The following is a 13,272-nucleotide window of genomic DNA, read 5'->3' as shown; positions in this document are numbered from 1 at the left end:
ACCAGCTCAACTTGCAACAGTAGATACCATTAAAGGGTTTCTTGGGCTTAGAAAGTTTGAAGCAGCTCATATTTCACTGGTGACTCTTGGGCTACGTATACATGTTGGGAGAAGGCTGCCTAACTGCCTAAGAGTACATACTTTTTTTTTTTTTTTTTGGATACTTGTAAAATTTTCTCAGTCCTTGGCCAGAAACTACATTTTCCCCCCTTAACCAACTTAAATTGAAACTAGTGGATTTTTAATTCAATCCATTTTTGTTGCTTCATGTAATTATATTCATCATTTTGAAAAGCCCACAGAATGCAATCATTTTCTGCTTTTATAAGAAGCATAAATGTTGTTTTCAGAGTTTATGTGGAACATTACTGCCTTAAATCTTGATTTTATATAGCATTATTAAATGGACTGAACCCTAATATTTATGTTGTATAAAAATTCCAAGCTTGAAGTTGTGTAATTTTGTTAGATGTTTTATGCCAGTTTGGTGTTGTTTATGTAAGTGCCATGCTGTAACTCTCCTATTTTTCCTCCGCGCGTGTCCCTCTGCAGGCAAGGAACTTCCGCCTCTACACACAGGAGGTGTTGGAAATGGGTCACAATGTGTCCTTTCTTCTCCTGCTCCCTGCCTCAGACGACGTCTGTACAGCCCCAGGACAGAATAATCCTTACACCCCACACTCAGGGTTTCTTAACCTCCCTCTTCAGATGTTTGAACTTGGTATAGTAGCTTGTTTCACCTAGAAATATTAACCCAGCCTCCTTATAATAAAATCACAAAGTTATATCTGTTCCCCCTTGTCCCAGTGGAGGGTCAATAAATCACATGACGGCTTTGGCAACAACCCTTCCTAGAACTGTGTACAAGTCTGAGAGAAAGCAAAGCTCCAAAACTATGTGCCTGAGCAATAATTATTGAAACCTAGCTAAGGCCCAATGGAGAGGAGGGACTTCTAAACAGAAAGTTCAGTTATCAGGCTGCAGTTCTTGCCTCCCCTTTGCTTTCCTAAAACATAAATACAAGAACTAATGTTTTCATGAAAAGCACTGCCCCTTCTCTTTCTTCCTCCCTTCTTTTCTTTTTTTTTTCTTTTCTTTCCTTTTCTTTTCTTTCCTTCTTTCTTCACTCTTCCCCCACTTCCCACCCCCTCTTTCCTCCAAATGGGAAAAAAAATACTGAAATTAAAATGTAAAGTGTGTATCACTTTAAAGGGGAAAAAAGCCTATAAGTAGTGCTAATGTATTAAATAGACTCAATTTCTAGCAGACCATTTGAGAAGTTGACAGGGTCTCCCAGGATGCAATACTGTGATTATAATGTGGGATTCTGAATGGTGGAAGATCTTGTCCTAACTTTCAAAAATGAATAGCCTGGGCCCCAGGTTCTCTATTTTTGCAGAGACCCCTGCTGCCCACTGAAAATGTGAATAGGGAAGCTTTGTCTCTTCCCCATGCTTCATTTTGTAACAGGCCAATAAGAGGCAATTAACAGGAGTTCCATCAGTTCAAATGGATTGCAGGATTTGTGGAAGGGTGAGTGACGGGGTGGGTGGAATGGGGGCAGACTCTCTTTGGATTGCTCCCCAGCCGCCAGATTTAGAAACAGACAAGGCAACTGCCTGATGTCTCATCCTGAGACCCGGGCATCTGAATCTGAATTTATCTCTTGAGGATAAATGGATAAAGTCTCCCAGTTTCCCTTTTGCTCCAAGCAGTTTACATGCCCAAAAGCTGATGAACAGCAATTGCTATTTCCAGAGCAGGGAGAGTTATAAAGAGAAGCCTGAATCAGACTTGCAGACTGGGACTTGAGAGTACTGGGTCCTCTATTGTGTGGCACTGGCCATCATTTAACCTTCTTGTACCTTTTCTGTGTCAAATCATTAATAATATTGGCCATGCCACTCCCAAAATGCCTGAATGTGAATGTGACCATTTAATGAGTTCCCCATCCAAATGAACATTTTTAGTCTATGATATAACTGATATATGATATATATGATATAGCTATTACAAAACATAGTTTGAGTCAAGGTATTTCAATTCAAGTCGCTACCTGCACATTAGGTACCTACTGTGGAGATTAAGAGATGAGTTAGGACTAAGGCTCTGCCCTCAAGGGGCTTTTTAGTACAGTGGCAGGAGTAAAATAAGAACACGAGTTAATTTTTAAATGATGTATAATGTGCCAAAATCTTACGCGTTAAGTGATACTGAAAAAAGAAATGAAAGCACGTTTTCTCAAAAAAGGTATCAAAAAGCCGTCTTGGAGAGGGGATATTTGATATGGGTGTTAAAGAATGGACAGGATGCTAATAAACATGGATAATGAAAGCTTTTTTGTCAGAGGGAGAGCAGAATAAGCAAAGATGTAAGAACAGAAAAACTCAGAATCAGAAAAAAGAACAAGTGGTCCAATTTGGCTACATCTGAGAAATGAACGGAGGAAACAGTAGACATAAAGCTGTATGGACAAGCTGTAGCCATACTGGGCAGTACTGTTAAGAGTCAGGCTGAGGAATCTGTTTAAGATGGATTGAAAGCAGGGTTGGGAAGATAGTTCAGAGGTTATTATAATATTCCAGTGTTAAGGTAGACACAAAACAAAAAAAGGAAACAAACACAGATGTAAGAAACACTGGAAGTAATCGACAAGACTGGACAACTGTTTGAATGAGAAAAGGCAAAGTTTAGAGACTTCTAGAATACCCCCATGGTTTTTAGCTTCAAAGACTGTGAGGATATCGCTGCCATTAACCAGACATAAGGAAATCAGAGAAGAAAATGCTTTGGGGAAGAATATGATACTTCTAGCTCTGAATATCTTGGTGCTAATTCAACATCCAAGTAGACATATACAACTGGCAGTAAAAATGCAGAAGACGAAGTTGGGTACTAAACACAGAAATTTGGCCAATGTCTACTGATAAATGATAGATAAATGACAGAGAAAAGAACTAAAGAAAACACTTCACTGGAGAGCCAACTGGGAGTCCACTCTGTGTGAAATGGTCATTACTGTTCCATGATTACAGGCAAAAATACATGAGATTCATTTCCCCGTGCCTCAGTGGGGAATGGGAATGATCAATGATTTAGTATCAGTCATAATAGTGACTTGACTCTCAAGACCCTGGAGGACCAAGCCCTGCAAGTATCCTCTCTATCTTGCTTTCTGGGAGGCTCACACACTATTCTTGGGCAACCACACTTTATCCTACTGCTGTTACCATTCTACAATTTCCTCTCTTCACTCATTTGTTCACTAATTCATCAATAAATATTTTAGTAACCTACTATGTGCCAGGCACCATTCCAGGTATTGAAGTATCAGCAATGAACAAACTCCTCATGGTGCTAATGACAGTCCAGTGGGGGAAACAAATGGTAAACTAATCAACAAACATTAATATTGTAAATGTCAGAGAGTAGTGAGAGCTATGAAGAAAAAAAAATCAGGATAAAGGACTGGAGTGAAGTGACAGGAACTACAATTTTGTATAGGATGACCTGGAAAGGCCTCTCTGAAGAAGATACATTTGAGCAGAGATGCAAGATTTCCGTGCAATGAAAACAGCAAGTGCAAAGGCCTTACAGTAAGAGTGTGCCTGGCTAAGAGGTCAGTGTAGGTGGAATGTCGTAAGCAAGAGCAACAAAGATAGGAAATGATATCAGAAGATCAGCAGTGGCCAGATCATGCACGGCTTCACAGATCATGATAAGGGCTTTGGATTTTACTTTAAGTGTGCTGGAAATACAATAGAGATTTTTGAGCAGTAAAGTAACATATTAAAAGCTCTGCAGAATCTGGCAGTCCTCCCCACAAAAAAATAAAAAGCTTAACTTGGTTTAACCCAACATTTTCCAAATTCATATGACAACAACTAGAACCATTTTAGGCATGGCACCTGTTAAAAACCCACAGAAAACATACTTCAGGATATGATGCCCTAGAACAGTGCTTCTCAAACGTTAATGTACATAGGAAACACTGAGACAGCTTGTTAAAATAGATTCTTGGAGTCCCACTCCAGAAATGCTGAGTCAGTAGGGGCTGGAGAATTTGCATTTCTAACAAGCTTTCAGCTGATACTGAGGCTGCCAATCCATGGACCACACTTGAAGTAGTGCTGCCTAGAACACAGAGCAAAAGACGTTTCAGGAATTTACAAAACTAGGGTTGTGGTTAGCAAAGTAATAGAATCCAACAGTGTCTATCTCTTTGACCCTTCTTACCTCTTCTCAATACTAAAAGCAGTATAAGACCATCAGGTACTATCCTTCACCTATGAAAACCAGGCTGTAGATCAAAGCCTGGATCTCAACAGTTTCTGACTTTAAGATGTTTTTTCCTAGAGTAAAACATAACTTCTTATCCTACTGGTTCTCCGTTGTTACCATATCGTTGGTGACCCACTTGATTAATGAGGGCCATGTAAGTTTCCAGAAAAGACCACTTGATTGGGCTTGTTTCCACTGGCATACACAATTCTATTAGTCTTCTCTAGGGATCAGGAGGAAATATTGCCAGTATCAGGAAATTAATATACTCTAGTACTACGCTTATTGTACTTTGGCACCACCAGCAACAATTTTTTAAATACTACTGGGCCTTAGTGAGAACCATGATAAACTCTCTCTTATTTCCAAGCAATCAGAGCTTCCAAAGAGGCAGATTATCAGTTACTTCCTGCAAGCACTTCATAATACCGTCTACAGGAACTCCTAAGAGCTTGCTACAGTGGGCCTAGGCCCCTCGAAGAAAGACCTAAGCAATTTTTGCTCGTTTTTGTAGGTAGGTAGGGATTTCTATATTCCACAGACAGGTCCATAGTAAAAGGTCAATAGATACACTAAACATTCCTGAGGAAGAGAATGTTGTTGAAAATTCAATCAGAACTCAGAAAATTGTAATAACAACATAAGAGTTCTAAGAAAACTTGAAAAGTGCAAATTATGGGAATATACACCCTATAACAGAATAAAGTGTTATACTATATTTCAGTCTGACTTGTATAAGTCACGCCTTATACAACGAAAAGATTTGAGATTTGGCACACTGACCATGCTCCTGCCAGTGGCCCGAGTGAATCATAAATAACTTGCTAACCAGCTATGGGAAACTGTATCTGTGCCTATTCCAGCACAAACTAGATCTAGCAAGGACAAAATGATAAAGGAGCTTAGCCCTCTGTCTCCTGGAGTAAAGACTAGGCTGAGGAAGACCCATAGGATGTTCCTTCATAGGATTACTTGTTGGGGAAAGAGAGAGACCATCATACAGGAGGATGCTGTGAGACCTCTATGAGCAGGGTTGAGCTGAGGCAAAGTGGTACAACTGCAGACCCACTCCCCCTCCACAGCGTAAGAGCTGATACTCCCCGACTCTTTGGATAGGAGCAGGATAGCAATCCTCTGCAGTAATAAAGTATGTGCCTAGGGAACAACAAGGGTCACTATTTATGCTGTTCCCAGAAATGAAAGGAAAAGCCCTTAGAAACTCTGTTCAGTGATATGGTCTCTTGAGGATTTGCCTAGCCTACACTGAGGAGGTCACCCTGCCCTGACCCTGTGGGCAGTCACAATTGAGAGCAGGCCTATGAAGAAGAAAGTTGACTTTTATCAATTTCCTTGGCTCTATGATTCCAACTGACTTGACTAGCAAGATTAAGAAACTGGGGAATTTTTTAGAAACAGTTTGAAGCCTGGTATATATTTCATACTTCAGTGCTTGGCTGCATCCTTCATTCAACAAATATTTACTGAGTTTCCACTGTATGCAAAGCACTGTGCTGGGGCTGGACATAGAGACATTAATAGGACACAATCTGCCCACCAGAAGTCTAGAATCCAGTGGCGGATACAGACGTCTACACCAATAGTCCCAATGCAATGAAAATCCTGCTGTTAAGATGTAGGTTGTTGAATTTCAGAGGAAAGACACCTAATCCTTTCATACAGAGATAATATTTGAGATAGACCCTGAAGTATAAATAAACATTCAGAAAAGGAAAGAAAAGGTAGAAAAGGAAAATCATTTTAAGCAGAAGGAATAGCATGCACGAAGGCTTGGAGACATGGGAAAATGCAGCTCAATTAAGTACACTCTTAGTAGTTCATTGTGAAAGATGCTTCAGGCATCTGAGGAAGAGTGACAGAAGATACAACTAAAATTTAAAAAAGTAAAAATCACAAAGGGCTAGGCCATCCTAAAGCGGTTAGATTTTATCCTACAGGCAAAGAGGAGTCATTAAAAGATTTTAAGAAAAGGAATAATATGGTCTTACTAGGTTTTAGCAACTCTATGGATTGCAGGAAAACAAAAAAAGGACTGAGACTAGAGGCAATGAGACAGTTAAGAGACTGGCCCAGGTGGGCAACGATAAGAACTCAAACCAAGACTGCCACAGCAGGGGTACAGAAGAGAAGGCAGAGGCAAGAGGAATTTAGAAGTTAAAATCAATAGGACTTTGTGACTGATTTAATGTGGTTGAAGAGCAAGATGGAGGAGCCAGAGAGTCTGAATAGGGTGCTGAAATGGATAATGCTGCCATCTACCAGAACAGGAAATAAGAGGGGAGGAACAGGTTTGGGGGGAGGGGAGAGATGATGAGTTAGTTCAGTTTGACAAATGATGAGTTTTGTTTGAGGTGCCTGTGGGATATCCAGGCATTGAGCCTAATGGAATCCAGGCCACAGGCTTATAAGAAATGGCACGGTCTCAACCCTCATTCCTAATGCCCATTTTTCATGATTTAGGATACCACTCCTGAATTCCAGCATCAACTCATTCACTACCAGGAATCTTTAGAGAGGCATCTTATGCCCAGGTTCCTTCTGACACCTTGGCAAAGAATCACGGAACTAAACTGACCCTAGGAGGTAATCTTGTTGGCTCCTTAGCTTCCAAACTAGGCTACATGGCCCAGATTGATTAGGACTTTACTGAGTTAGAGATCTTTAGGAAGAATATTCTAATCTCAATCCCATTCTAATATTCTACCTACTAAATGCCTCATTCTTCCCAGGGGGACGTGGTAGGGATGTGAACAAAAATTTCTTTTATATCTGATATGTGCCACATGCTACACTGGGCACTTTACTGTTTACTATTATGTTGTCTTATCCTAGGTAGATATTATTACCCCTGTCTTAGATATGAGGAAACGGAGGCTCCCAGGGGTTATATGCCGATTATTATGAAGGTAGTAAGTGGCAGAACTATGATTCAAATCCAGTTTCATCTGATACCTAACCCTGAGTACTTTCCACTCTACTCTACTCCTAATCTGACTTCCAGTGTTGGTGCCAACAATTTTATACAGAAAAAAGAGAGAGAAAACACCACAGAAAATCAGTCTTAGTTTGTAAATTAATAACAAATCATGTGGTCTGGGATAATGCATTTTTGTATCCTTATACCATTTTGCCTGTAAAATGCATGTGATTCACATTAGAAAAAAATTAGAAGCTTCCAGTCTATCCTCCCCTTCTCAGTGATGGCTACCAAATGTATCATTGCTAAACCACAAAAGACTATGTTAAAGTAACATTTGTTAAAGTAACATTAAAGGCTCTGGATAAAAACCACTAGAGCGGGAAAGTGAAGCCCTGTCCTTGTCGTTGAAAGGTCCTCATAGCTCACTGTGGTGAGTGGCACGGGTGGTGTGGGCACTGTGAGACCACCCACTGATCCAAGGCTCTGACCACAAGGAGACACAACAAGAGAAAGTTGTGGACACCCTGGCGTTCTAGAATTCAGATGGGACCGATAGTATTTCCTTTAAAGAAATTCTTCAGTGCCTCTCACTATCTTCCCAGTCATATTTTAGAAAGAAGGAAAAAAGCTGATTTTTTTTTTTTACAACTTGGTTTGGAAAGGCAGACTGTGAGACACTTCACTCTCTCCACTCTCCAGCCAAGAGAGGACATCTGTCAAGTGCAAACAGGATATAATTCCTCCTTGAAAGGCATAAAGACACATTCAGGGAGCTACAAGGGTCAAGAGTAAGCTAAAAAGTAATGGTGACTCTTTCCTGTAGAGAGGCCAGTAAATATCACAGACCTGAAGTACACCTTTTGAAACAGGAAAAGCAAAAGCACCTTGAGAAAAGAGAATGGAGGGAAAGAGGAGACTTTGGAGGAAGGGTCTGCTCTCTTCAGATCAGGGTGCACATTTTGTTGTTGCTCATTCAGTCAATAAACATTAACTGAGAAGTTATAATGTTCCAGGTTTTGAGGAAATAAAAATTAACAGGAGACACGGTTCTTGCCCTCAAAGAAATCACAGTCTAATACCAAGGCAGTCAAGTAAACACATTATTACAGTAAAGCAGGATCCGTGTCCTGATACATTTAGAAAACAAGTGGTCTAGGAGCACAAAAGAGAGAAACTAATTCTGCCTGGAGGGAAAGAGGTGTCCATGAAGATTTCACTGAGGAGAAGATTATTTAAACTAAAATTTTCAAGTATCAGAAGAATCTGACCTGAAGGTACTGGTTAAAAAAAAAGGGTATTGGAGGAGAAGGAAATGGCATGTTCACAAGCATGGAAGCACAAAAGGGCCTGTAGTAGGTTCAGCTTGACCACAGTGTAGGGTCAATGCAGGCAGACAGCAGAGGGTGGTTGCATGACAAAAGATATGACCGAAGATAAATTAAAATCCTAGATCTCAAGGAGCTTGCTTTATAGTGATGTTTCGATTTTATCCTGAGTCAAGACGGAGCTCTACAGAGGTCTGTAACCAGGGAAAAGCATGAAAAGTAGATCATTTGGGAAGAGCTCAATAGTTTGTCATTTAATGAGATCAGTTCTTCTGTCAGACAAGGAAGTGTTAGAGCAGAGAAAGTGAGAAGGAAGGATCTGACACCAGAGAGAAAAAAAAAACCCAGAACCAAAGCTACTTGAATTCAGAAACACTGCCTTGAAATGGTGCACAGCTGGAATACGGATGGGCCACTGGAGACCTCACTCCATTCTTCTCTACTACTTCAATAGGAGGAAACACAAACAGAGCAGCTTACCCTTATACTCAACTGAGTTTCATCCTGAGAGAAGATCAAGTAAGGAAGCAGGCAGTGGTAAGACAGGAATTGTGGGGTACACAAAATCTCTCAATGTGCATTAAAGTAGGGCTCCCTCAGTAAGGTGCATAGATGACCAGATGCCCCATTTTGAGGTATGTGGTTTTAGTTTCCCTAAATGTCCAGGTCTAGGTCTCAGGAATCAGCAGCAAAGAGGCCCAAGGACAGTAGTTAGATGTTCTTCCTAGAATTCCTCACCAAAGAAGCCAAAATAAAAATGTTTCCATTCCACAGATTTGTTGAGTTATTACAGCCCTATTTCCAAAGCACAAAACACACTGACGCAGGTCAGAGGCACACAGAGTAAGTGAGGTTCCTGGCGAGTGAGTCTCCAAACTCAGCAATGGCCAGGAAGAGACTGGTACGACACTAGTCTGAATTGGGATGCTTTCCTCATCTTACTGGAATCTGAAGTTATGGTATATGATCAGAGCCAGTCGGAGAAGTATGAAAAATCGGATCACCTCAGGTTGCCTGCACCAGGCTGAGTCCCACACTCCTCTCTCCCTCCTCCATGATAGAGATGAAGATTAGACTGTTTCCTTTGGCCTCTGGCCCATTATCTTTCAAGAGAGGAAGGTGAAGACAAAAATGATCTATCGAGCGTTAGCTCCATCATCCTTCCAGAGGAGCTGAGGAGTGGAGAGGCAGGAGAAGAAGCAAAACTCATCATACTAGGTCTTTACAGACATTTCCCAGCCAGACAAAAGACAAAACATACGCTGAGAAAAGCATGCCTTGTATCTTCTGGGACTTCTGGCCTTGGAAAGGAACACGCAAGATACATACTGGAAATCAGACATGGCAGTCAAAACTAGGTTTCAAATTGCTACTTGCTTTTTTTTTTTTTCCCCCTTTAAAGTGATAAGCAAACTTATTCTCCCAGTAGTGGCCCAACTTTAGGGGCTGAACATAAACTGCAGCTTTAGCCGACTCCACTTCCCCATACCTTACCAGGACTTGGTAAACCTTAAAAGGGAATACTGTATGACTAAAGCCAGACAACTGGCCCCTTAAGAGCACATTTATAATTTATTTATGGCCTAATATTTTCCACTGATAGGATTAATAAATCATGTTTTCATTCAACTTGTTTCCTCTGAGGTATGAATTTCTCTATTTTGATACCAGGTCTTAACATGTTTTATTTTGCTTGTCCATTTTCCAGTTCATTTTTGCAGCTACAGGGAGAAATTTATTAGTCTGTATTGCCGCCTTTCTGCTGTTGTGGAGCTGGATTCTCTGAATACCCAACAGTCCCTGAGGGAAGCAATCTCAGACAGTGAGGTTGCAGCTGCCAAACAAAGACACCAGCAAGTTTTAGATTTCATTCAGGTAACAGTTTGTTTCTTCTGAGGTAAAAGGGAGAAAGAAGGGACATGGTGGAGGGGATGAGAACCAAGCATAAGAAAGAACAGCAATCTGGGCTAATTTAAAGACAACCATGTGCAAACAGCCTGTTGGTTTGGTTAAAATGCAGAGCTCAAGGAAATGTGAGTTTTTATACAAAGCCTTAAGAAAAAGCTACAGGTAAAAACACTGTGTTAATAAGAGCTGTATCAGCCCCTGTGGTAGGTAGCAGTAGTCTCCCATACTGGAGAGAAAAATCACTGCCAGAAGTAGAGATCAGGATATTATCCTTACCCAGTAGCCCACTGATAATTCCAACACAGAGAAAAACTGTATTAATTAATTCAATATCCCAGAGAAAAAGAGAAGAGAACGAGCCATCAGTTTATGTTAACCCAAATTCAGCTGGACCTAAGATTTCTCATCCTTTGGACTTCCTTCTGGCTGAACTGACACTTTAATGTGCAGCTACAGAGGTTAAAAAATGTGTTCCCTGTCCATGGTCTTTTCTGGAAAAGCCCTACGGTGACATCTTAGGGGCTTGAGAAAGGGGTACTGACCAGTCAACAAGAGAATTTGGATCTAGTCTGAAATTGCCCCTAAATCCCTTGGACAAATCTTACGCTCTTTACGCCTGTAGTAACCCAATGCACTAAATGAATATACAGTAGTCCCCTCTTAACCTCAGGGGATATGTCCCAAGACCCCCAGTGGATGCCTGAAACCGCAGATAGTATCTAACCCTATATATACTACTTTTTTCCTATACGTACATACCTATGCTAAAGTTTAATTTACAGATTAGGCACTGTAAGAGATTAACAATAATAAAATAGAACAATTATAACCATATACCATAATAAAAACTATGTGAATGTTCTTTCTCGCTCTCAAAATATCTTATTGTACAAATTTAATGCCTCTTCCGCCTCAACTAAGCACTTATCATGCACTGTGCCCAGAACTTTTGCAGTCTGAGGGGCAACAGCAAAACTACGAAGAATTTCTTTTCCTTCAGTTTCACGGAATGAAGATTCATTCTTACCACAGATCTTAGCAACTTCACCATATTTTTTTTTCTTTCCTTATTAAGTCAAGAACTTTCACCTTTTCACTTAAAGGAAGCACTTTGTGGCTTCTCTTTGTCATAACCAAACTGCCAGCATCACTACGTCTTGTGCTTTGGGGCCGTTATTAAGTAAAATAAGGGTTACCTGAACACAAGAACTGCAATATGGCAACAATCTGACAACCAAGGTGGCTACTAAGTGACTAATGGGAGGGATACGCTGGACAAAGGGATGATTCACGTCCTGGGCAGGACGGCGCAGAATGACAGGAGATTTCATCACACTTCTCAGAACAGTGGCAATTTAAAGCATATGAATTATTTATTTCTGGAATTTTCCATTTAATATTCTCAGATCTCAGTTGACCAATGGTTACCGAAACTGCAGAAAGCAAAACCATGGATAAGTGTGGACTTCTGTAATAGCAATAGCCCCACCATAAATATCACTTTGACATATATTCAGGTCCATCTAATAAATATTTGTTGGACACCCAGGTGTCAGGCACTGTAAGGGAGATACAAAGTTGAATTACACATGGTCCCTGACCTTAAAGCATTTAAAATGCATTAGGGTAGACAAGAAATGTGTACAAACACTATTTGTAAAATGAGTTAGGTGCCAAAAGAGAGGTACAAAAAAAAAAAAAGTTTTGTGCCAACACAAGGAAGTAAAAATTTACCTACATTTGTGGGCATAAAAAAGTTGCCATAGAAGATGTAACTGAGCTGGGCCTATAGGGATGGGTTAATCTGTAGTGAGGAGAAATAGACTAAGAGGCAAAGAAAAAGAATCAACAGATAAGGCAGAGAGAGCAGAAAAATCGTATCTGGGGAATGATGAGTAGTCAAGATTAGCTGGGGCATAAACTGAGTAAAGGGCAGTAGTGAGAAATTAGGTAAAAATGAAAGTAGCAATGAGATCAGATCACACAAGGGCTTTGTTAAAGGCCATGGTAAGATATTTGTACTTGATTCTGCAGACAACAGGGACCTGGCCAAAGTTTTGGAGAAAGTCAGTTATAGGTTCTCACAGATGTTTAGGATAGATTCACGCAGGAGAGGATATTCCTTCCGTTCGCATTGGTATGGCCACACTGGTTGTTTATAGGAAGTACTCATTCTCATTGGCTACTAAAATAATTTACATACCGTTCCTAGATTTAAGGAGAAGTAGACTAAAGGCAGGGAAACCAGATACGAAGCTACTGCAACCCTCCAGGCAAGTAATGAGGACCTAAGATGAGGAAATGCTGTGAGCTTTGGGCAAATAAAGTTCTCTAAATCTCAATCTCCTCATCTGTAAAACAGGGATGATGATAATAATAGTACTAGCTCTCAGTGTCACTGCGAGAATTCAACAAGGTAATGCATGTAAAGCATTCACTAAAGTGCCCACACATAATAAGTATGCAATAAATTATACATTCATTCATTTATTAATTAGTAAGAAGGGAAAATGCTTTAAAACATGATATGCAAGATTGTGGGTTTATTAAGTACTCAGGAAGAAGATATTGTAATATGCTTGTAAAGTGTGAGCAGACAAATCCTATCCTACTTCTCTCATCCTAAATAAGATATTTCAGGTGACCTCTTAGACTATAAAAACAAACCTTTCAAGAACTTACTTGCTTTCTTGACCTGAGAGTGCAGTATTTAAAAATTCAAAACATTTACATCACTTACTTTATTGCCAGTAAAAGTAGAACACGGACAGGGGGAAGGTGGTGGGAAAAGGAAGAATGAAGCATGAGGAGAATATGAAA

The 13,272-nt window shown here is 40.3% G+C and overlaps 1 protein-coding gene across 1 annotated transcript in view; it reads left to right on the top strand.

The window, feature by feature from the left end:
- Positions 1 to 13,272, top strand: part of ANKFN1 (ankyrin repeat and fibronectin type III domain containing 1) — a 263,593-nt gene that overhangs the window by 230,239 nt on the left and 20,082 nt on the right. The window contains exons 16-17 of the mRNA XM_030881631.2: positions 553 to 721; positions 10,253 to 10,419. Of these exons, the coding sequence (XP_030737491.2) occupies positions 553 to 721; positions 10,253 to 10,419 (336 nt within the window). The remainder of the gene's footprint in view (positions 1 to 552; positions 722 to 10,252; positions 10,420 to 13,272) is intronic.

The sequence above is a fragment of the Globicephala melas genome, chromosome 20, assembly GCF_963455315.2.
Source record: "Globicephala melas chromosome 20, mGloMel1.2, whole genome shotgun sequence".
NCBI classification, from domain to species: domain Eukaryota; kingdom Metazoa; phylum Chordata; class Mammalia; order Artiodactyla; family Delphinidae; genus Globicephala; species Globicephala melas.
Note: the sequence above shows the minus strand (reverse complement) of the source record. Positions and strands in the feature narration are given on the sequence as shown.